Source organism: Blennius ocellaris (genome assembly GCF_963422515.1).
Source record: "Blennius ocellaris genome assembly, chromosome: 1".
Classification (NCBI taxonomy): Eukaryota; Metazoa; Chordata; class Actinopteri; order Blenniiformes; family Blenniidae; genus Blennius; species Blennius ocellaris.
The window spans coordinates 27,453,053-27,475,386 of record NC_137650.1 but is presented as its reverse complement, the minus strand read 5'-3'; the positions used below and the strand labels follow the sequence as shown (position 1 = coordinate 27,475,386).

At 42.7% G+C, this 22,334-nt stretch overlaps 4 protein-coding genes across 4 annotated transcripts; 1 reads left to right on the top strand and 3 right to left on the bottom strand.

The window, feature by feature from the left end:
- Positions 1-3,145: 3,145 nt before the first annotated feature.
- Positions 3,146-5,821, bottom strand: mettl21e (methyltransferase like 21e). Its single transcript, XM_080496605.1, has 5 exons — positions 5,553-5,821; positions 4,352-4,509; positions 4,145-4,262; positions 3,939-4,036; positions 3,146-3,762 (listed from the first exon to the last, which is right to left on the bottom strand). Exons 1-5 carry the CDS (start codon positions 5,599-5,601, stop codon positions 3,436-3,438), a joined length of 750 nt encoding a protein of 249 aa, XP_080352731.1. The 5' UTR covers positions 5,602-5,821; the 3' UTR covers positions 3,146-3,435.
- A 610-nt stretch (positions 5,822-6,431) lies between these two features.
- On the bottom strand, positions 6,432-15,884 carry ercc5 (excision repair cross-complementation group 5). The gene is made up of 15 exons (XM_080497930.1): positions 15,719-15,884; positions 14,785-14,960; positions 14,556-14,671; positions 14,283-14,381; positions 13,768-13,870; positions 13,338-13,481; positions 13,036-13,246; positions 11,610-12,524; positions 11,251-11,516; positions 10,160-10,279; positions 9,275-9,488; positions 8,458-8,602; positions 8,132-8,332; positions 7,968-8,052; positions 6,432-7,204 (listed from the first exon to the last, which is right to left on the bottom strand). The coding sequence occupies exons 1-15, from the start codon at positions 15,804-15,806 to the stop codon at positions 6,650-6,652; spliced, it is 3,438 nt and encodes a 1,145-aa protein (XP_080354056.1). The 5' UTR covers positions 15,807-15,884; the 3' UTR covers positions 6,432-6,649.
- Positions 15,885-16,376: 492 nt separating this feature from the next.
- On the top strand, positions 16,377-20,484 carry blzf1 (basic leucine zipper nuclear factor 1). Its single transcript, XM_080499819.1, has 7 exons — positions 16,377-16,454; positions 16,725-16,808; positions 17,496-17,956; positions 18,231-18,430; positions 18,662-18,790; positions 19,042-19,273; positions 19,371-20,484. Exons 2-7 carry the CDS (start codon positions 16,790-16,792, stop codon positions 19,554-19,556), a joined length of 1,227 nt encoding a protein of 408 aa, XP_080355945.1. The 5' UTR covers positions 16,377-16,454; positions 16,725-16,789; the 3' UTR covers positions 19,557-20,484.
- Positions 20,478-22,244, bottom strand: trmt10c (tRNA methyltransferase 10C, mitochondrial RNase P subunit). The gene has a single exon (XM_080499808.1). It carries the CDS (start codon positions 22,177-22,179, stop codon positions 20,650-20,652), a length of 1,530 nt encoding a protein of 509 aa, XP_080355934.1. The 5' UTR covers positions 22,180-22,244; the 3' UTR covers positions 20,478-20,649.
- Between the last annotated feature and the right edge of the window lie 90 nt (positions 22,245-22,334).

The following is a 22,334-nucleotide window of genomic DNA, read 5'->3' as shown; positions in this document are numbered from 1 at the left end:
TCACGTAGATATAAACACACAACCACATGCAGAACAAGGATGATCCCAGCAGGAAGCCAAAGGGGGGGGGGGGGGGGGGGGGGGAGAGAGAGAGAGAGAGAGAGAGAGCATGGTGGGAATGCTATGATATCAAGTGACATAAGCCCTGATTTGTGTTTGAATGTTGGTTCAAAACAACATATATAGTGCATGTTATTCATTTAGATCCTCGGTTTCCCTCGCTTGCATGCACAGAGACACTCAGTGTGCATGACTTGTCGTGATCACGCCAAAACGTGATTTATGTTTGGTCTGAAACCTGCTTGATAAAGAGCTGCTGAATGTCTGTGTTGTTACGGAAAGATGCACGTTAAATCTTGACAGATTGATCAAGGAAACACTTCAAATTAAATCCCTCTCTTGAGCAGTCCATACCTGCACATGCATATTTAATACACTGCAATGTAGCTGTAAAAAGATGAGAAGTGCTTATTAGCCAACATATCCAACTAGTCTTATGATCACCCACAAGTCTAAGTTGCTGTATAAACTGAGAATGACTGGAAATGCTGTAAAACGTAGTGAATATGCGGAAAATATATGAAGGTTGCAGCACAAAAATAATTCAATGTCCGTTTATTAACTGTTGACGCACTTGTTTAAATGGATTCAAGAGAAAGTGTTGCACTTATTGTAGTTGCTGTTAGTGTGCTGTAACTTCTCCTGCAGAACAGTGAGGGTAAGATGAGGTCTCATCAGGCAAACAGCCTGTTTAAAAATGACGCACACAACCTGGAAGGTTCGCATGTTGTGCTTGCTGGCTTGTTTTTCTTGCAATGGCCTCAATTGCTTCACCAGAGATGAGAGGTAACAGGATCTGCCCGGCATGCAGACCCCATGTGTCAAACCCCATGAGGGAAGAACGGGGCTCCATAACCTCAATTAGACCTCCAATGGTTTCATTTTAACAGCCGTGGACCATGAAGTATCGCCTCGCAGTTTTAGGTGTCGTCACGCGAAATCCACTCACATCTTTAAATTCAACAATTGTTCAGTACCTTGGGTGGGTGGGTGGTGGGGGGGGGGACGGGACTCTGGCACTTTAATGTGGAGGGTGCAGTGGTTAGGTCAGTCCCCAGCTGTGGTACTGATATGATTTACTTGGAGAGAAGATGGGAGTCTTTAAACTTGATGACAGGCAGCATTTTCACAAAGTCTTTTAGTGAATAGTTGTTTGTTATCAAGACATTGTTGAGAGAGAGACATGAGGATAGCTGATATCCCTGAGAGGCCGCAGACAGACTTCAGCTGTTCCGTATTTGTCTGTCTTGACAATGCAATGCCATTCTCCTTCGCAAGCTTAGATATCCTGCATGTTCCCCTTTAATCCACCTCTCCTTTGACTCTGCTGCCAAATATCATATCGCACGGGCAAACGGACAAGAAATGATAAGCCTTGAAGCAACTCTAACATTTTAAGTGATTTGGAATCACAAATTAGATATCACATTTAATAGGTCACATTACCGGTATTAGCAGATGAGTCAAGCATCATCCTCACAGGTTGATTCCAAAACATGAAACATCTGTGCAGTAACATCAGTGTTCGTGTTACTGGGGCTGCAACTGCTTCCTAATATGGATGCAACATTTAATTAGACCTTCAACACACAGTTGAGGTGTTTCAGTGAGCAAATGTTGTCTTTATGTGTCACTGAAAATGCATAGACTTTCATTCATTCATTCCAATGTAGAGTTAGCAGTCAGACTCAGATGCATGTTCTGTTTCTACCAGAAGTAGAAAAAACTCACTCCAAAACTATGTGGACCACAGAACTTTTCCTTTTCTTGATTCAAATCTTATATAGTGACGTCTATTCAGTTTCTTCACTGCTAAACTTATCCTGCGTGGTTTTGCAAGGATAGAAAAGATTAAATTAGTAAATGAAATTATACCCAAAAGTAAGGTAAGTTAAAAGTTATAACTTTCAATAGAGATTTACTTTTCTGTTTGTGACTCAAATCATCATCATCATCATCATCATCATCATCATCATCATCATCATCATCATCATCATCATCATCATCATCATCATCATCATCATCATCAAAGAAAAAAGAATCAGTCGTAAAACAACCTAATGAAACTGTATTGGAAAGATTTTATTGGAAATCTTAACAAGAAATAAACAAGTTACAATAAAAATCACTCTGAGGTATGTCCTCATCCACCTGTTTAACATAAGCTCAGTATTTTATTTATTTATTTATTTGCTTATATACTTATTCATTTATTTAATTCTTTATTTTTAGCAATTTCTTTCTCCCAACATACTCCCGGGGGAAACGCCTCTGCTGCTAAATGCTTCACGTATTCACAGCGAACACTGCCTGCCTGCTATTAAGTGCCAAAGAACTAATGTGCTCAGAGCTTTGTACAGTCAATAATTGGAGCTTTAAGGCTGTGATTATGTAGTAAACTAAATATTAAAAAATAAATAAAAATACAAGGGGTTCACCACTACAGGCAACTCCTTTGATGCACACATACTTTCATACTTTGCGAACAGAAAAATAGAAATTATAGCTGTTTGAAAATTGTGTTGGATAAATCAAGGATTAAAAACATTGCAAAGTGCATGGAATATCAGTTTTTAATAAACAAAAATGATGAGCGTTAGTGAGCAGCATCAGATGAAAAATCAACCCTCAATCCTTGTGTTCCCCAGTGGAGTTCACTCTAGGGGAAATAGACACTTTCTGCATGATCTATTCAAGATACTGAGACAAGTTGCCATTTCTGAAGACAAAATCTTTTAGAGTTTTGTGTTAGCGTAACACTCCTCCCTTTGGTCAATCATGTCAACAACTATGGCTGATGTAACATTTGCCATATAATCGGCATTAGTTGATGCAGTCTTTAATGAAGGGCAATTACTTGAGCTGAACTGATAACGTCCACATGCATTATCAGCGTCAGTGTTTGACTGGAAATATCATTATGATTGGACCGTATCCACAGGATGTCACTAGTTCTAGTCTTTCTGAATTCCAGACCGAAGAGCATCTTCCTCCAACTATTGATCCCCAACTGAACCTAATGAATCATTCAGTTGTTACTTTTGCATTCATTCTGAACTTTCCTACCTAAATATAAAGAAAGAGCTTGTAACTTTCATCAAGTTTAATTAACTTGCACAACATTGTCTGTAAAGTCACATTACAAAAAAGCTACCGTATTTAAACTCTCACAGGTCATGACACTTCCTTTGGAAAACTATAAATCAATATCGACCCAGATTGTCAATGTTGTGATCCCACAGGAACAACACACTGCAGTGAGCCAAAACCTCGCTTACATGGACAGGGATTCACAGAGATTTAAAATCACATATGGCTTTGCAATGGTGATGATTATCCCTACAAAAACGCACACAAACAATAAAGAAACAGAGTTCATTCAGCAGCTTCTTTGGGATCTGTGCTCCTCTTGTCTTTCCTCCAGGCTCGGTACAGCTTGATACTCAGACTTGGGAGGTTGTAGATCTCCTCCACGTGGAAACGCTGCCTGAAACGATCCACGAAGCTGTTCTCGGGGTCCAGGCGGAAACGCATCGCCCAAAGGATCTGAGTGTCTTCCTGGCACAGGTAGTCAAAGGTATCCATCAGCTCCTGCAGGTAAGGGTGGGCGTACACCACGTCAGCCGCCAGGATGTAGTTGAAACAATGCGTGGCACGAGGGAAACGTTTGTCCACACCCTGTCCCCAGACCAGCTCGGTGACCTGGAGACAGAATTAACTCAATGAAACACAAATTATGTTAAAATAATAGAAAGAAAACCAACAAAAAGCCAGGATTTATGACATTGATGTTGTTTATTTTCCAACAATGGTTGGATTTTTTTTAAAGAAAACATTACATTCGCCATGAAACTTACTATATAAAATAGGAGACCTACCAGGGGGGTATACTTGCATCGGTCCTTTGTGTTTCGTGTAACATTATACTGCAGGTTTCCCAGCACGTCTGGGAGGTCTGTAGAAGTCACCTTAGCACCTGGAGAGTGAAAGTACAACGGAATTAAATGAAATCAGAGAGAGTAGCAGCAGCAGAGGGACACATTATTTAAAGATCGAGTCAAAATTGACTGTTCCCTCTCAGCACCTAACAGGCTGGCGACAACGGTAACGAGTCCAGTTCCAGCTCCAAGTTCAATCACGTTTTTGTCCATCAGGTTGTATTCGTCTCGATTGGTCTCCAAGAAGTGACACAGCACAATGGCCTATTGATAGAAATGTACAGTTTACTAGCGTGCCTTAAAACGACAGGACTGTACAGCAGAGGAGCATTAGTTTGGGTTCACGGCTTCACCGAGGGCCAGAGTACAGCTCCATAGATGTCAGTCGACTCTTTGATGCGGATTTCCAGGTCTGAGAAGACGTATCCCTCCCAGCACTCCGGGCCGAGGACAGATGGGTGGAACTGATGCGACAGTATGGCTTTGGCTAATTCTGCATCCGCAGCAGCACCTGAACAAACACCCACAGGAAAGACAAACATTCTGTTCGAGTCAAATATACAGTGGGATGTGCAAAATGAAAATACAGGCCTGAAAACACAAGATATATTGTATACAAGCAGATGAATATCAAAGCATGGGATGTGCTCATAAAAACTTTAAATATATTTCATGAAGTCAACCAGTTAAAGGCCTATAAGTAATTTTTTTACAAGTCGTTCATATATTTTAATGGCTCACTTGAATGCTAGCAGAGTTACAGTTTTATCTAAACTCCTTTTTTCCCTCGACTGTCACAGCATGAGCTTTTTTGAGAAACTGGATAACTGTATATTAGAGGAAATATTTTAATTGAAATTTTCTCTACCAGAGCCCAACACAGAGGTGCCTCCCTCACCTGAATCTTGGGCACTGAAATCTATCATAATGTCTTATTTCCTTGTAAACTCCCACTTTATCATTCCCACAGGGGTGAAATAAAATATTTAGTGAGATGTAATTAATAGACTCCAGGGCTGTTGGCGGATGCCACTTTCTCTTTGTGCACTGCCGCACCTGACAGGACGCCCTTTGTTGTTTCCCTCCCCGGACTCATCACCTCAAAGTGGGACTCCAGCCACAAATCAAACAGATGAGTAATCATATTGTTTTCCTCTCATATTACATTACAGGTGCCGTTTGATCCACTGCCCCCATAATACCCCGGTGATCCTGCTGATTGAAACTCCAACCATGTGTCGCGGCTCATGGCTGCACAAAGCATGCCAACCGTAACTAAAACTTCTGTTATGTAATATCTATTCACAGGAAGGTCGGGGGAGCCCGCTCTGCAACAATACAGTTGAATAGGGTCAGAAAAACCTTATGTTATACACTTGTTTGTGTATATACATGTTATATTTGTTACTGACATACAGCTACACTTTTACTGCATTTTTACCCATTGCTGATTTAATTTTCATGCATGCATATACTACGTTCACTGACAAACCACTATTCCCATACAGACTCCACTCCTTTTAGGGTTTCTGCTTAACAACAACAACCTCTCACCTTCTGGTTTGATCCTGGAGTCCTCCATGGCCTTATGCTGATCGTCCATATGTGAAGGAGCAGCTCGAGCATGAAGGCAGCAATGCACTAAACAGGAGATCTATATCAGCAGCTCCGTATGGACAGTCCAAAATAAAGTCCTGTGGATTTGGGTCGCTGTGGCGGCTGATCTCACACTGGCACTGAACAATCACCTTGTGTGGTTTTAAGTTACACACAAATAAGAGTGCTTCCCCATCGTCTGGTCCAACAATCCCGCAGTGAGTTTCAACTCAACCTCATATTTCTGGCTCCCCCTCGTTGGAAATGCTTCCACGTCTATCTAAAGCAGTAAACCTGACCGACAGCCACAGCTGCCCTGTCGGTCTCCTGAGCTGGATCTGCAGAGGGACGGCATGAGGTGTAACGTGTTGCAAAATGACACGTAATGCAAAGTACATGCAAAGGTTTAAGGAAATGGGTTTTTCTTTTCAGCTGAATAGGGGCCTGTGCAAAAAAAACTTAAAGTACAACTAGAAAGGAATGTTATTGCCAGTCATCTTTGCCAGGATCAAAATGTGTGAGCACACCTCACGTGTAGCACAGCCACCTAACATACAAGATTTCTGAGAGATATGTGAACCTTTTAGAAGATGCACCGTGAAAGAAAATATTGACCTGTTTTTAGGAAAATTGTGAGTAGAGGTCAGACTAAAATGTAAAATAGATCCTCTTGGTCTCTGTGGGATCTGAGGTAATGTCACTATTTGCAGATTTGATCTTGGGGATTAATGTGGATAATGTTGCCGCACGTGCCAGATGCGGTTGCAGTCCTTCCACTGCAGCCCCACTCTGCGCAGTGCCGTCAACACTTTGAACAAATGACAAGTTCTTCAAAAATACAAACCTGAAATGGTTTAATGCAAAGTAAAGACAATCTTCTCACACAAGTACATCTCGACAGTAGAAAATCTTTTCAGAACTTTCATAGTGTAAATTCATGAGCTGTATGACACAAAAAAAAGTCACTTCATCAAATAATTTCCTAAACATTTCAGTGTTTCTTTATGTGTGTGGCTTCACTGTTAAAACCACATTTCATGTTTACTGTAAAGTCTTCACATCTTCTTCCCTCGACCTTTTCCTCTCGTGCCTCCTCTTCCTCTCGTGCCTCCTCTTCCTCTCGTGCTTCCTCTTCCTCTTCCTCGTCCTCGCTGGCTATTCTCAAACACAGACCGCGCTGTAACCATGGCAACATTCAGACCACCATCGCTGTCCTCACCAGAGCTGCTACTGCTGCTGCTGCCAGCTCTGGTCCTGACAGGCAAAGTCTGATCAGCCTGCGAAGCAGCTTTTACTCTGGGGGACTCGTGGCTGCTGCCGCCGGCGCTGCAGACGTCCACCAAAGGTTTAAGAGGAGACTCAGGAGTCGCCTCCGAGCCCAGAAACCCTCCGCCTGCTGCCGGCTTCTCCTCTTGTTTTCTTTTCTTCACACTCCCTTTCTTAGATTTAGATGGAGAAGACATTTCCTCCTCGCTGTCTCCGTCTTCCTCTTCTCCTCCTCCTCTCTCCTTCCTCTTCATGCAGGTGACGGCTCGCCGGAGTCGCTGGCTGCGGATGGCCTGCTTCTCCTGCTGCTCCATGCGGAAGAAAGAGTCTATTCGTAGCTGAGTCTGAGCCAACACAGAGACAAAGAAGAGTAAATGGCAAGAAGGTTTTTTTTCTTCTTCTACTTAAACAATCTAATTGAAAACATTTAATAGAGGGCGAGTTGAAAATGTCAGACAACACTGCAGCCACATTCTTAAAGCCTCATACTACTATGGTGAGTCGGAAGGAAAAAAAAGTTGTAAAGGTTTAAATTTGCACTTCTTCCTTGCCAAACTGTCAACACACTTTTTCAACTTGTATTTAAAGTGACTAATACTTCATTTCACCTGCTGGCAAATAAATATTTTTGCGTGACTTTTTAAATCAGCCTACTAATATATTAAAAACTAAATCTTGGGTTTGAGCTGTAATTATGTGTTTGAGTTTGGGATTTATCAATGAAAACTTTTATTCCCTTTAACTACTTCCAATAATCTGTTTCAAACTGTGTGTTCATTATGTTTTGGCCATCAAAAATTAACTTTGTCAAGCGTAAAAACAACATTTAGGTGACAAATGATCAACTTACTGAAACAAAGTAAGTCCTAAAGTAAATGTACTATTTTTTTTTGCACACTTCAAGATGTCAACTAATGTTTCAGTTATTATATATTTTATCAAGCAAATATTTCAGCCATCAACCATTCAGCCTTTTTTTTAAGTGTCCCATCATGCCTGCTGTTGTGTTATGAAGAAGTTGGGTTGATGGGCTGCGATACATTCAAGTAATGTTATTTAAAACATAATTTCTGAGCGGTCCCCTCGCTGGTTGAGTCTCTCAGGTACCTGCTGCAGGTTGAGCTGTTTAATGACCGGCTGAAGCGTCTCCTCCGTCCTCCGACTGTTCCAACCAAATCGGTTCAAGCAGAATGTAAAAAAAACTCAATAAGGAAGAATTCGCATGATCATCAAGACACAAACGCACGTCGGCACAAACAGAAAAAGGATATTCTTTGATCACGTCGAGTTGTGGCCGTCCCCAGCTGAAGGAGCCGTCCGACTGGTCGACGGCGGGCTGCAGGTAAGCCTGAGCCACCGCAGGGTTTGGGAAGCCAGGCTGCAGTTTGAGCTCCTTCAGTTTCTTCTTAACCTTCGTGTAGCGAGGATCGGCCACCAGGCGCTTTTTCTCCTGAGCCTCCGACCACCACGCACTGAAGAAAATCAAAGTGACCAGTCAGACAACACGACTGCAACATCATTCAGGGACACGTGTATTCACTTACTGAGGAAACAAAATCAAGACAGCAAAAGAGGAAAAAAATACAAAACACCACACCTCATCTGTAAGAGCGGCTCCAGTCCCGGTCCTGGAAACTCGTTCAGGATCTCCATACCGGTCACATATCCGACCCCAGGCAACCCCTCTGTGTAGTCACTTCCAAGCAGGTAGGCCAGATTGATCATTTTGGTCCTGTCCAGGCCTGGTGGAGAGAGGAGGGTGAGCTTTCCGTTTATAACTCAACCATAATGAAAACAGTCCGACTGTGATGACAGCCGATCAGTCATCGCCAACACAGGCACCCACAGCTGATATGCGCAGTGTGAGCTCATTGGATTCCTGTGGATGTAATGTTTTTAATATTTTCAACTACTCCCCTGTATCAGCAAGTCACTGTAAAAGCAGAATGGAAATGAGTTCATAAATAAATTGTTTCAATCATCTTTTTTTTCTCTCTCAACACATTCACATGTATGCAAACCAGAGAAAGTATCACCGATTAAACTACAACATTATGAGTTTTTAATTTAGATTCACGTCGCATTTCACCCAGGAAAATGTTTTTGGGGTGTTTTCCATTTCCTGGAATTAAACATTTCATGAATGAAAACAGAGAAAACAAATATCCCCATTTCCTCAACCACTGTGTTTCAAAAACAGGTACATTTACAATGTGGAAGACCGAGAATCCATTGTAATGACAAATTAGCAAGAATCAACATTTCGGAAAATGGTCAAAGAGAATCTTCGGAAAGAAGATGCAAAGCTACTATTGAAAAGTTTTTTATACTTAAAGCCTCAAAAAAAAAAAAAAGAAGAAGAAGATCTGCAAATAAAATACCAGAACACCATAAGATCACTTTCATAAACTGACCCAGCTGATTCTGCAGGTCGCTGTACTGATAGTGTTGGACGTATTTGTTCTGGCTGAAGAAGTTTTTGTAAACGTGCCGTCCTCCAAACAGCCAAACGTCTGAGTCGTCCGTGATGGTCCCGTGTGTCTGGTCAGCTCGGTCCAGCGCTGCACACTGAGCCTCGGCCTCCATCGGAGCCACCAGGTACGGCACGCCAAACAGCCGCAGCAACTCCTGGTTTCAAAACACTCGTTACTCATAAATACAAAATAATGCATTCACACCATCACGGCTCCCAGTCCGTCTCTCAATCTGCACACAGCGGGGGTTACGGTGTAATTAGGTCACGTTGCTGCGAGTGCTCACTTATTTTAAACTGCGCCCTAATTTGCCGGGAATTTAAAATAGGCGTTGAACTGTGCTCGCGCAATTAAAAGGCTTTCATCCCAACAGGCTCCGGGTATTTTGTGAACGCCTTTGTCATCATCCGACAGCTGCTTTTCCACTTAGTGCCTCATTATCGCAACAGCTGATGAGATTAAAAAGGATCAGACAAAACGGATGTTTTGTATCGGAGGTGATTTTTTATTTTACCTTGCTACTTCGAGGAGTCATGCGCACACAAACACACACATACACACCGACACTCACACCTAAGATGTGCAGCAAAGTAACACAAACTGCACGTCAGGCTCCCGGGAATGTTGCCATAAGACCCCACCTCCTCCACCCTGGTCAGTATTTCACGTCCTCAGAGCTCAGTCCATCAAGCTATTGCATTTTCATGTTTATAGCCTCTCTGTTTTATGACTCATCTGTTTGTAGATGGGTGTGACGTGAAACTCTGCAGTTCGTGTGTGTGTGTGTGTGTGTGTGTGTGTGTGTGTGTGTGTTTGTGGCTTCACCTGGCTTTCCAGATACATCTGCCCAGTGACCGAGTTGGCCATCCTCTCCTGCTGCTGCTTCTGCTCCCTCAGGCTGCTCTGCTCCGCCTGCAGCGAGCTCTCCAGAGCCTGCAGCTCGTCCTGCAGCACAGACACTCAGTCAGTCATGTCCCGTGGAGGTTCAATTGATAGAGAGCGCAATCAAATCTGTGGCTGATGAATAAAAACGCGGCTCATAAAACATTCAAAACTATCAGGATGCAATACCGGACAAGGGTGAAATGATTTTGATGAACAGATATGAGTGGATTTATGTTTTGTTTTTGTTTTTTTTCTAAACATTGTCCCATTGGGATCAGCTCTGTAACCTTACATTAATGGACAATGACTCTTAAAAGAGACGATTTGTAACAATAAGGAATGTTGTGTCCATCTAAAGTTGTGACTTGGATGTAGGTCAGTTTGGAAAATATTTTATAAACAATTCACATCAAGAAAAAATATCTCAGGAGGGTTTTTGGTGGTCAAAGAGCTAAAAAAAACTAACTTCATACAAAATACGAGGAAAGACCAAGTAAACTTGCGAAAGATTTTTTAAACTGTAATATAGAAAGGCGTCATTAATGTCACAATGATTACTTCTACTGTCAGAAATTATGACAATTATGTTGTGATTCAATTAGTTTTTGGGATGTAAATGGCCTATAAAAGAAAAACTAAAGATCCAACTGTTAACTATGCTTTTAGTTGATTTTTATTTATGTGACTCACTTATATTTTAGAGCTTTTAATTATCTTTATTTTTACTTTCCTTACTTAAAATACCTTACTGTGGCACAATGTAAGCAAAAAAAAAGATTGACTGATTAGCATTTTAGAGAAGAATGTGACACAAAAGTCACTTTTCCCCCCCCAAGTTCTATAAAAAAAAATTATTTTCCTTTATCAGAGAACAAATTCCCACATCAGACAAACAAGATGAAGAAGGGTTGTTTCTAGAAAGTTATCAGAGAGCGACTTCATGTGCAACTATTTGGATTGTTTTTATAATTAGTTTATCATTCTTGAGTGATAACATGTTCCTAAATTAAAGTACTGAGGGAAACACCAACCACGTCAAAGTGTTCCCATTCATTGACGGCTGGCTTTTCTTCCTCCTTCAGCTCACTCTCTTCATTCTCTTTCTTTGTTTCTTCTTCTTCGTCTTCTGAATTCACAGAAGCAGCTGAACCGCCGGGAGCCTCCGACAAGCTTTCCTCTGACTTTTCTTCCACCGCCACCTCATCTTCTGTGACTTCAGGTTTTTCTTCTCCAGCTGTTGGTGAATCCTCCACTTCCTCCTCCTTCAGTTCATCTTCTGACACCTCAATGAAACTCTCTGAGAAAACACATACAGGTACATTTCTTTACATCAGGAGATTTATAGTCGATCTATAAATCCATTTTTTGCCTGAAGCAGCCGTTACTGTACCTTCTGACTCGCTCTCCTTGCTGGCCTCTGACTTCGCTTCATCTGAAGCTTGGACAAGTGTGCTTCTTGTCCGCTCCGACACCACAGGCTGGCTTTCAGTCTGAGTGCTGAGAGGTTTCCCACATCTATGGGGAGAGAAGCTTATAGATACGCTGTTCTGACTGGATGCAGTCGCAGCGTTGCCCTGCGCTTTGGGCTCGGATTCTCGCCTCTCAAGCGGTTCTTCTCGCTTTTGTTGGGCTTCACTTTCTGCACCTAAACCCTCTATCATCTGTCCTTCTTCACTCTTTTCTTTTGCCTCCCTCTCTGTCCTTTGTAGATCAGCAGACTGGAGTGCTTTATTTCTCCGTCCGATTGCGTCCTCCATATCATCTTCAGAACTACTCTCAAATAAAGCATCATGAGTTGTTAAACATTGCTCCTTATTCAAATGGGACTTTTGCTGTTGTGAATCTTCCGTCTCTTCCTCTGAGCTGCTGATGACCACAAGTGGCTTTGAAAGATGAGCATTTGCAGTCAGTTTTCTGGGTGAGCTGTTAATACTCGTCATATATTCATCGGCTCCTTCTCCCTCTTCAGCCAGAGCCCGTCTAATTGCCAGCAGCGTACGTGGCGACACGCTGCCATCCTGCTTACTCTCCGCTTCGTCCTCATCTGATAAGTCATTCATTGCATCTTGAATTGCCTTGAGTGTCCGAGGTGAGGGGGGTGATGGATCGGTCTGAGGCGGCTTTGAATCTGAAGGTTTGGAGCCTCTTGAAGAGCCGACCCATAATTTCTGCTCTTCCTCGTGAACGGGACGCCACAGGGGCTCCGGTCTGTCCGCCGCTCGTCCTCTGCAGCCTGACAGAGAGCTTCCAGTCCAGGGTGCAGCAGCAGGCTGGGCTTCCGGAACAGCCTTGCTCTTTTTGGAGCCTGAGTGGGTCAATTCAAACAACATTTTAGATATGACAAGAAAAACAAGCGTCTTCCAACTGAAATGCCACCTTGTGGTACGTGTTGGCTGTTTTTTCCCCCTACATTTTCTAATGTGAGGTGACTCTATTGTGATTAGTTCTATAACAATGAAACGGAATGAAATTTAAGCTGGTGGGTTGTGAAACACGTGTTATAACACATGCAGTGACGACAATCTTCTGGTAAACTCAGGTTCATGTTCAAAAATGCTTTATTATCCCACAAGAAACAAATCTGTGCAAATCTGCGGCCGGAAGGAAACAAAGAGAGGACAATGAATTGTAACGGTGAGAGAGTTCGGCATGAGTTATCACAGCTATTTCAATGCATTTTTTCAAGATCCTGTATCTAGTCTGGTCCTACTCTTCAAGGACAATGTCTCGAACCAGAAAGTAAAGGGAACAAAAACTAAAACCTGATTCAAGTAAACATTTTCACAATTTAGTGGGAGAATAAAGAGTATCCTCACCTTTAATGAGGATGTAGTGTGAATTATCCTCTGACGCCAGCCGACGCGACTCCACGCTGCGGCTCTGCTGATCTCCATCCTCTTGGTAAAGCTGCGGTGCGCCGCCAGCGCTCTGCTGGCTCATCTCTTTCTCCACAACCTCCAGTCGCTGGTTCAGTCGGTTCCTCTGCAGCAGGCCGGCCAGCTGGAACTGGGAAAACTCGCCTGAATGCTGCGGAGCGGTGAAGGGAGCAGTCAGTGAAGGGAGCAGTCAGTGTTGAGAGGAGGAAGAAGAGGAAGAGATCTTGAAGTGTGACCTGTACCTCTGGGGGTTTGTGGAACATGGTCCGACGTCTTTTGCAAAACTCTTTCATGTCTTTGAGGATCTCGTGTTTCATTTCAGGAGGCAGGCTCGCAAACTCCTCAGAGTTGATGTCCACTGAGTTTGGGTTCTCGTACACCTCTCCCTAAGACAGAATGAGCAACCGTCAAAGGAGGTATTCGTGCAAAGTCAGTGTGAGCAGTACGTTCGTTCTTCATCTTGCTTGATTTGTGAAAAACAATTTGTAAAGGAAATTGTGGATAAAAATAACAATTCAGTCATTCAGTTTTACGTCAAGGATCCTCAACTAAACCAGTGTGAAAATGAAAAATTCGATTTTCACTTTAACCATTAACATTACATTGATACATAATCTTTTAGCATGAAGTCATGACTGGCAATAATACGAGCTCGAAGAAGTGATAATCTACCTCATATGAGTGAAAACTGCTGCCCGTTTCCTCCCACTGACTTGGTTCTTCCTCCTTCACCTCCTCCTCCTCCTCCTCCTCCTCCTCCTCCTCATCCTCCGAACTTTAAAGAGAAGCCGTCATATGAAAAAAGTTTAAGCACCCCATTTATAGCTTCATCAAAAACAAAAGCATTGTACTATACTTCATACAGAGTTAATGTGAATTTGCCAATAATAATATTTTCCTCCAAAAGACATGTAATCTGAACTTGACTTGACTGGAGAGCTCCACATAATTTATCTTTATAATGGTAAAGTTGTTTGATTCTGTAGGTGTAAATTCAGTGAAATGTCAATGGTATGTCATTGAAAATAATGAAGCAACACGTTTATCATTATCAATAATAATGAATTTAACCCAGTAAAGTAAGATGATAAAATACTATAAAAGGGCAATGAAGTCTTTACCCTTGAAAAATTCCCACTTAATCCAAAATACTGTCTCAAATACAACTTTTTCATCACATATCTGACCTGCTGTTCTTCTCCTCTGCAGGAGGCAGTGCAGGCAGAACATACATGTCATCCACTTCATCTCTCCTCACGTTGGAGAGGCTGGGCAGAGGCTCCTTGCTGTAAGATGGACGAGACAACCAATGTCAATGCAACGGCAAGGAGGTGAGAAGAGCTCATGATCATTTATTAGATTCTGCTCCACAAGTCTGATAGGTGATAAACCATAGAGCCAGTTGAGGGAACCACTCAGAAAAAAAAGTCTTACACTTAATTTGTGATCCCTCCACTTACCTGTGATCACCAAGTGCAGCTTTGATTGCTTGTCTCTTCAGAAACGTCTTGAGAAGTTTTTCATTGGTCTGTTTGGACTCACGAGTCAACTCCTCCTTCCTCTGCCTTCTCAGGGCCTGCACCACAGTCCCAGCAGAAGCATTGTTATGTTATCAAATAGATGAAGGTGTACCATGTCTGTCAGTCTTGTTCTGGAAACATCCACTCATCGAGAATATACGAGACTCACCAGGGTCTGCTTCTTCAGCAGTGGGGCATCGCCATCAAACACAAAAACAGGCTTGATGCGAAAGAAGAGCAGTTTGCAGATGCGGTGGAAGAGAGTGAGGAGGTGGGCATTCTGCATACTGTTGCCATCGCGGTCCCTCACACCCTTCACTGCCTGGTTTAGCCATATACTGATGTCTGAAGGGTTTCTCGTTAAGGTTATACATTACCAGAATAATACTCCATTTTAAATACATCTATCATCCACTGGTATGATATCTGGAAAATGCAGTTGTTTGTTTAGAAGAAAAAAAAAGATATAGATATTTATGTGATCTGGCTCAGGGGTGTCAAACTTAAGGCCCATGGGCCAAAACCAGCCTGCAAGAGGCTTTAATCCGGCCCGCCCAACCACCAGGCAAATTCTACACATTTCAAAGAAAAACATGAGGGGCCAAAAGACTAATAACAACAATGAAAAGCAAATACTCATATCAAAGTAATTAAGTCGTTTCAGGCTAATTAGGCTACCTGTACTTTTGCCTTTTTTTTTTTTAAGATGTGCAACTTTACCCAAACTAAAATACAATTAAAACTATATAATTTATTTATATTTTATACAAAAAAACCAAACCTACACTTTATATTAGCATTGTTTTGTTGTTTGTCTGATAGATTTCTTCTGGACGGAGACATTCTATCCAATTAAAAGTTAGCCAAACAGCTCTTATTGAAAATGTATTTAAATGGCGTTAAACGGTAATCAATGTTTGAAATCGTTTATTGTGAAAAGTACTTTTTACTAATATAACGTTGGTTGTTTTTTTAACCAGCGGCATTTCTATTGGTAACCTGGCACAATCGAAGCAATCTAACAGTAGTTGCACAAATGTTTAGAACTCTTTGCAGCTCTGATCACGTTTAAGGAGTTTTACACAAACATAAACAAAGGATACCAACAGCGAGGATCTTTCCCTCCAGAGTCTCGGGGTTGGTGGGTTTCCCTGTGCTCTCCAGCAGCCTCCACAGCCCGTGCACTCCCATAGTAACAACAACCAAACTCTACAGAAATACTTCAAGATCTGCAATGCATGACAGTAGTTTCACTGAACACCGATCTAAGGATTTGAAGAAAAAAGTAGACGTACGCCATCACAGCGGTGCATTAGTATTGACATCCCCACTGTGCATTAATGGTTCCGTATTTCAAAGACCCGAACAATATATTCTGTTACACTAACCGGATATACTCGTGTTGAACTTTTCTCTTGGTAAAGTCTGTCAGGCTACTGCGGCAACATATTAGCAATTTTCCTCTTAAAATTGGAAATAAATTACAGCGTTCATTGGAAAAATAACTTAAAAGATGTTTTGAGGGAAATGTCGTCCGAAAACGTCACTCTCGAGAAGCCAACAGTGTCCGGTGAGCAGGTTTACAAATCCTACTACGAGAAAGCCTTATTTACGCTTACTTGTCTTCTGATTGGTCATTTCTCGCTACCCTCGACACGTTGGTAGCAATTGATTGGTTGTATAGGGTGAAGAGCGACACAGTGATCCAATCAGAAGCAGAAAGGGGCGTTTCGTTCCGTGCCCTTAGTAAGACTCGTAAATTAGAGTCGGATGACAAAATAAAGAGCCGACTGTTCACGTCGAATCAATCGGAGTTAGGACACGTTCTCTTTATACCCGGTACGTTATCAGAAATAATCGATTTTTATCTGAAATCAGTGTGAAGGGCGTGCTTTATCAAAAACTGTTGTTGAGCCTGAATTTCTAGTTTCAGTCGTTGTTTCGAGGGATACTGTTAGCATGTTAGCTTCAGGGCGCTTCACCGTTATCTTGTAATGCTATTGAGGATCAGCTGTTCACTCTGACCTGTGATCAACGGGCTGCCATTATCAATGGGACAAACACTGATTGCAGCAACTATTAAACGTTTTCTGATGTTTTTGTCTCCAGGGTGAAAAGAGGCTGGGGTTTTCCCCGAACCACATACTCCCTTCACGTCAACCAGAGTCTCCACCATGACTGCTGTTGTGAGAGGTTCGTATTGATATTAATGTCTTGTGTTTACTTAACACGTGTACCACAGATAGATACTGATGGATCCGTAGCTATTTTCTTTACGTTCTTTAATTTTTAAATTGACAAATACCATTTTTTAATGTGCGTGCATATTGGCCCTGTATGTAAATGCTGCTTAAATGTATTTGGCGAGGAAATAGTTCCATTAGTTAATGGTATCCATTATATTTTCCATGTTTTAATTGTTCCTAAAACCAAAGGTCACTTCACAACCTAACGTTTGAGTTGTAATAGTGTTCTCCGTGGTGAAAAGGGGATCCCACGCCTTTTTAATGAGAATTACTGCCAACAATTATCCAAGATGTTGCCTAAATGTAGTACATTATAAAACTGGATGTTTTGGTTTTGAGTTGAATCTTCAAGTGTGTGACTAGAAAAGTCAAACTGGTCTGGCAACATGAGGTACATTACCGTTGTGTGAATAATTTTGAATAACTAGTTTCACTCGCTGTTGGAAAGGTACGGTGCTTACATCTATGTGTGAGTCTTTGATTTTGTTTGTTAGATTTATAAGTAAGTCTTTTTATGATACTGTATATTTAAAGTTGTTATAACTTAGCTGCTAAATATCAACAATAGTATTAGTATGAAAGTGGCATTCAGAAAAGAGCAAATCGTAATTGTAGCCGTTCTTTTATGTCCCAGGTTTGGCCGTTGTGCCTGTCCGAGGTCCAGGTGATGGCATGGAAACTGAAAAACCATCTCCCACTCTGGAGGTGAACACGGATACAATGCCAACAGGTCCATCCGAGGATCCACTTTTAAAGCTCGCTAGCCCAAAGCACAGCCCCAAATCTGCTCCCCCTGCGCCCATTACTACCCCTCAGTCGCCTGGGGTGCTCCACCTGGGAAAGGTTAATCGGGAGGCGTGTACAGAAGTAGAGGCTGTGCGGATCATCGTCCCTCGGGCTGCTATTAGCCGCAGCAGCCGTGTCGGGCATGCTGAGGGGAAAGGGGAGGCCAGTCAACAGGCAGAGCTGCCGAGCTCCCATCCGCTCCCTCAGGTGGAGGACTGGAGAGTCCAGATGGAGAAGCTGCAGAACTCTGAGCGCAGATTGCTGCAGGACAAAGAAGGTCTTTCTAATCAGCTCAGAGTGCAAACAGAGGTATGGTCCCATTAAAACTCAACTAAAAACCACTGGGCAAACTAATAGAACTGTTTCACGTGTCAAATGAATAATTTTCTTTTGTGCTTTAATGTAAAATATTGTGACTTTAATACTGTGTTTGCGCTAATAGCTGTAGTGATTGGTTTATATTATAACACTAGTGTCAGAGATAAACATGAAGAAAACATTTTAGTTTCTGAGACATACATTCACCTTTAACCAGACCCTAATAAAAAAATAAATAAAAACTTGTATTTCTTTTGTGTGCCAGGTAAACCGTGAGTTGAAGAAGCTGCTGGTGGCATCAGTTGGTGATGATCTTCAGTACCAGTTTGAGCGTCTCGCGCGAGAGAAGAACCAGCTGATTTTGGAAAATGAGGCTCTGGGCCGTAGTTTGTCTCACACTGCAGAACAGCTGGAGCGGATGAGTATCCAGTGTGATGTTTGGAGGAGCAAGTTCCTGGCCAGCAGGTACAAAGTCCGCCATGTCAGACAGAATATGGGATGGATGAAATCATTTATCTCAGAGTCTTTATCCGCTCAGTTTAAAATTTAATCAAGAAGCTGCAAAGTATATTTTAATTTATTTCAGAAGACAAATTGAATAAGATGTCATTGTACTTCTTCATTGGTCTGTGAAATGTGTCAATATATTCATCTGGCCAATGCTGATTAACTCTTTGATCACTGGTGTCACTTCAGAGTGATGGCTGAGGAGCTGACGAATGCCAGAGCAGCTCTGCAGAGACAAACCAGAGAGGCACAGGGAGCCATTCAGGACCTGCTCTTGGAGAGAGAGGATTTCTCCCGTAACATGATGCTCACCCACAGGTAACGTCAATACTTAGGATGCAGAATTAATTAAGTGTCCATTGTACCCTGAATGAATAGACTCTTGTTTGAATCACACATATAAACACCAATACGCTGAAATAGAAGCTCCTCATTTATCTCACGTTTTTGCATCTTTACGGGTGAAAAGAGTTGCTTTAAGATTTGGTGCTGCACTCTTAACAGGAGTCTCGGGAATGATGAGATTAATGTTGGCGTCTTTGTCCCGGCGGCACTTTTGTTTCCGTTAGGTCTCTGGAGCAGCTCCTGGTGTCTCTGCAATGGGGCAGACAGCAGACGTATTACCCCAGCGCGCAATCTCTGAGCACCGGAGAGTTGGCGGCAGCCAATCATAAACTTTCAGACGCCATCAACTCTCACCTGCTGGGCAACGCGCGCAGCAGCAGTGTGGTGAAAAGCAGCAACAGTAGCGCGACGCCTCAGCAGCTTTGCAGCACACCGGCAGAGAAGATGGCTGAAAAGGTACTAGTTGCTTAAACGTGACACAAATCTCATCACTTACAAAAAAAAAAAAAAAAAAAGGTGTTAGTTCTCACCAATCTATGTTTTTTGTTCCAAGGTGCTGAAGATTTTGGATCCAATATCGTGCTCGGAAAACAAGACGGAGGCTCCCCTCAGTGACTCCACCCCCTCAAATTTTATCAACAGCAAGAAGAGCATCGGAAGGTTTCACCCTTACACCCGCTATGAGAACATCACTTTCAACTGCTGCGAACGCTGCACGGGAGACATCCTGGTGCTGTAGGCGTCGGAAAGAGAGACGAGACCTCATTGTCTTGATCCAAACACAGCCTCGGAGCTCATTCACATGTCTGTTGATGCTCAAGTGTGGAGCGCTCTCTTCAGTAAGTGTTGACGGTTGAATGCTCACACTTCAGCTGCTGGCAGGTTCAGTGCAGCGTTACTGATTGATTGTGCGTTTAAGATGTTTTCGCTTGATTTTTTTTTTTTTTTCCTTCTTCGACTTGATGAAAATGTGCAGTATTTTTAAAGAGAGATAATATATTGAGGATAAAGTTTGGATTTTGGATGTTTTACATTTGGTTAAAATCATGGTATATCGCGTTTGTCGCTGGGCAGCGTTCAATGTGAGTCCGTGTTAAATAAACAGGAGTCTGCTTTTTCAACTTGAATATGCCTGTGTTATTAGTTGTATTTAATAGAATCATTTACCGAGCAAGAAGCAGCAGACATGTTTTAGAGCAAAGTGTCAACCTGAGACAAAATGTACCTCTTAGGAAATAAACAGAGGAGACCTGAGAACATGCAGGAGTTCCTCTTCATGATGGTGCTATTATATTTTGATTTACACTGTAGTCATGTTTTGAAAGTGTTTTGTATATTGCACATTTTATAGGCTTTATTGTAATGTACAGGGAGTATTTTGGAAGTCGGCTGATGGTACAATGACAGAAATATGATGTACAGCTGTATTTATCAAAGCTCTGATTACTGTTGACATGTAGGTAATATCCATTCCTACAAACTGAAGACTGTTTTTTTTCACCTCACAATAGCAATTTATTACTAGTAATATTTTGTATTGTCTGTGATTTGAAAACCAAGCTGTATACTACTTTGATTTACATCATCCGTAAGAAACCTTGTTGCAGTAATAAATCAGTTTACTTGTAAAACACACCAAATTATTTCCACATGATTTGAGCTTTGTGTCTGGTGGGAGAAAATAAATAAAGACCAAAATAGTTTCTTTTTTCAAAGTTTGTCTCATCTTTAACTGCATTTGAGCTCCAAAACAGGTTTTCAAACATTTTTTTGCCCACTTGTGTCCGTTTCACACGTTTATATGAACAAATACAGTTACACCGTTGTTGAGTTCACTCATCCTGCCACCACGTCTTGTGTTTTCCTGAATTTCTTCTTGCTTCCATGATGCTCTTCACTGAACTCCGAACTTTGGTTAAAGGTGATGCGTTTTCTCTTTTACCGATTGGACCCGACACTCTGTCCCTCACACTGAACCCAGGTTCTTTCCGGGGTTTTCGAAAACTTTGGTCCAACCTTTTAGGTGTTTCACTACCATTTCTGTCTCTGGCCCACGACGGCCCCTCATTGTCCTCTCTCGGTTTGTGTTTTACAGCCCCCTTGGTCGTTGACTGTTGGTAGAAGCCGTCGTGCTTTCTCTGAGGCACAAACTTCAACGCCTCCTCCCATTTCCCCGTGTCTTTGAGGGTGAGCATGATGCGGATCATCTGGTCCAGAGTCAAATTTTTGGCTCCAATCTCCCAGTGGAGAAACTCATCAAGAGGTAACCGAGCGGTGGTCAGTTTCAGGCGCTTTGCGTTGGCCAGCGACAGGCCTCTCTGGATCGACCGGTCCACCAGGGCTCCGATAATATACACCTTGGAGTGATCGAAGGCGCGCAGAACATTGGGCGAGTCGGCAGTGAGGTAGACGAGTTGTTGTTTGGGGAAAAGCTCGACATGCTGACGATCACTGTCGGTGACCAACAAACGCTCCCACGATTCTGTGCCGTAGCGCTTGAGCAGCTCCTGCTTGTATTGCCCATCCGGCTTCAAGTTGCAGAAGTGGAGGTGGAAAGGATCAGTGGCGCGCCGGTTCCACGCTTCCACCTCCATCAGCTGGGACACTGTGTTTTCCACCTCACGCCTAGACATGTTGGACTCGTAACTCATGTCGAATACCAGCGGCTGACCGAATGTCATGGCATTGGCACACCTCCAGGCCAGCAGCTTGTCGAGGGAGCGGCCCCAAAATGGAAGGACGAGAGTGTTTTTCAATTTGGGTTCATCTTCCCCTCCCTCTGCATCGCTCCTTTCTTTTTTCAAGGTTTCCCTTTCAACCCGTTTCCGCTCTTGCTTTGCCTTGCGCGACAGCTTGTGACCCTCCCTGATAGCCAGGTACTTCAGGTACTTCTTTCGACCAGACTTGGTGGTGAGCTTTGCCAGTGTCGCCACCTCTTCATCAGTGATCTCTTTGGGCACAAGCTTCCCAGCTTCCCTCCACATCACCACCAGGTCTCGGGTCGCCTCCAGGGAAGAGCCGTCCTTTAGATCGCTATTCAGTTCTTGCATATTTTCATCATCATCATCATCATCATCATCACTTTCTTCAGCTGCATTGTCCGCTTGTGTCTCTTCAAAGGCAGCTCTGGATCTCATCACAGCCTTCCACCTGTCCAGATCTAATGTCTCCGTTTCCTCGGATTTATCTGCTTTCACTTGGATCGCATCTTTCCACCGTGGGTTTCCAGTGCTTAACAGGCGGGGAAGGTGATGCTTGGCCAAAAGGAGACTGCTGGATCTCCTCTTGACGGCACAAGACGCCACAAAATGACTGCATTCCCACAGTGCATTATAGCTGTTGGCAGCAAAGAGCCGGAACATGGCTATAAAGCAATCAAAACTGTTTCAAAAAGCCCCGGAACTCGGAGAAAAAACAGACGGAGTAAAAGACGTTACCAGGGCTCTTTGGGTTTTCCTAATCCATTAAGATAAGGGGATCTTGGTACATTTGTATTCACGTGTTTGAAGATTTGAAG

What these genes read in the sequence shown, in the direction of transcription:
- trmt10c (XM_080499808.1), bottom strand. Translation starts at nt 22,179, where the DNA reads ATGTTCCGGCTCTTTGCTGCCAACAGCTATAATGCACTGTGGGAATGC.
- ercc5 (XM_080497930.1), bottom strand. Translation starts at nt 15,806, where the DNA reads ATGGGAGTGCACGGGCTGTGGAGGCTGCTGGAGAGCACAGGGAAACCC. An exon ending in GCTGCACTTGGTGATCACAG is followed by an intron (nt 14,382 to 14,555) that starts GTAAGTGGAGGG and finishes TCCATCTTACAG; the next exon opens with CAAGGAGCCTCTGCCCAGCC. An exon ending in ACACTACATCCTCATTAAAG is followed by an intron (nt 12,525 to 13,035) that starts GTGAGGATACTC and finishes TGACCCACTCAG; the next exon opens with GCTCCAAAAAGAGCAAGGCT.
- blzf1 (XM_080499819.1), top strand. An exon ending in AGCTCAGAGTGCAAACAGAG is followed by an intron (nt 17,957 to 18,230) that starts GTATGGTCCCAT and finishes TTTGTGTGCCAG; the next exon opens with GTAAACCGTGAGTTGAAGAA. An exon ending in CAGAGAAGATGGCTGAAAAG is followed by an intron (nt 19,274 to 19,370) that starts GTACTAGTTGCT and finishes TTTTGTTCCAAG; the next exon opens with GTGCTGAAGATTTTGGATCC.
- mettl21e (XM_080496605.1), bottom strand. Translation starts at nt 5,601, where the DNA reads ATGGACGATCAGCATAAGGCCATGGAGGACTCCAGGATCAAACCAGAA. An exon ending in GAGCTGTACTCTGGCCCTCG is followed by an intron (nt 4,263 to 4,351) that starts GTGAAGCCGTGA and finishes TTCTATCAATAG; the next exon opens with GCCATTGTGCTGTGTCACTT. An exon ending in CGTTGTCGCCAGCCTGTTAG is followed by an intron (nt 4,037 to 4,144) that starts GTGCTGAGAGGG and finishes TTCACTCTCCAG; the next exon opens with GTGCTAAGGTGACTTCTACA.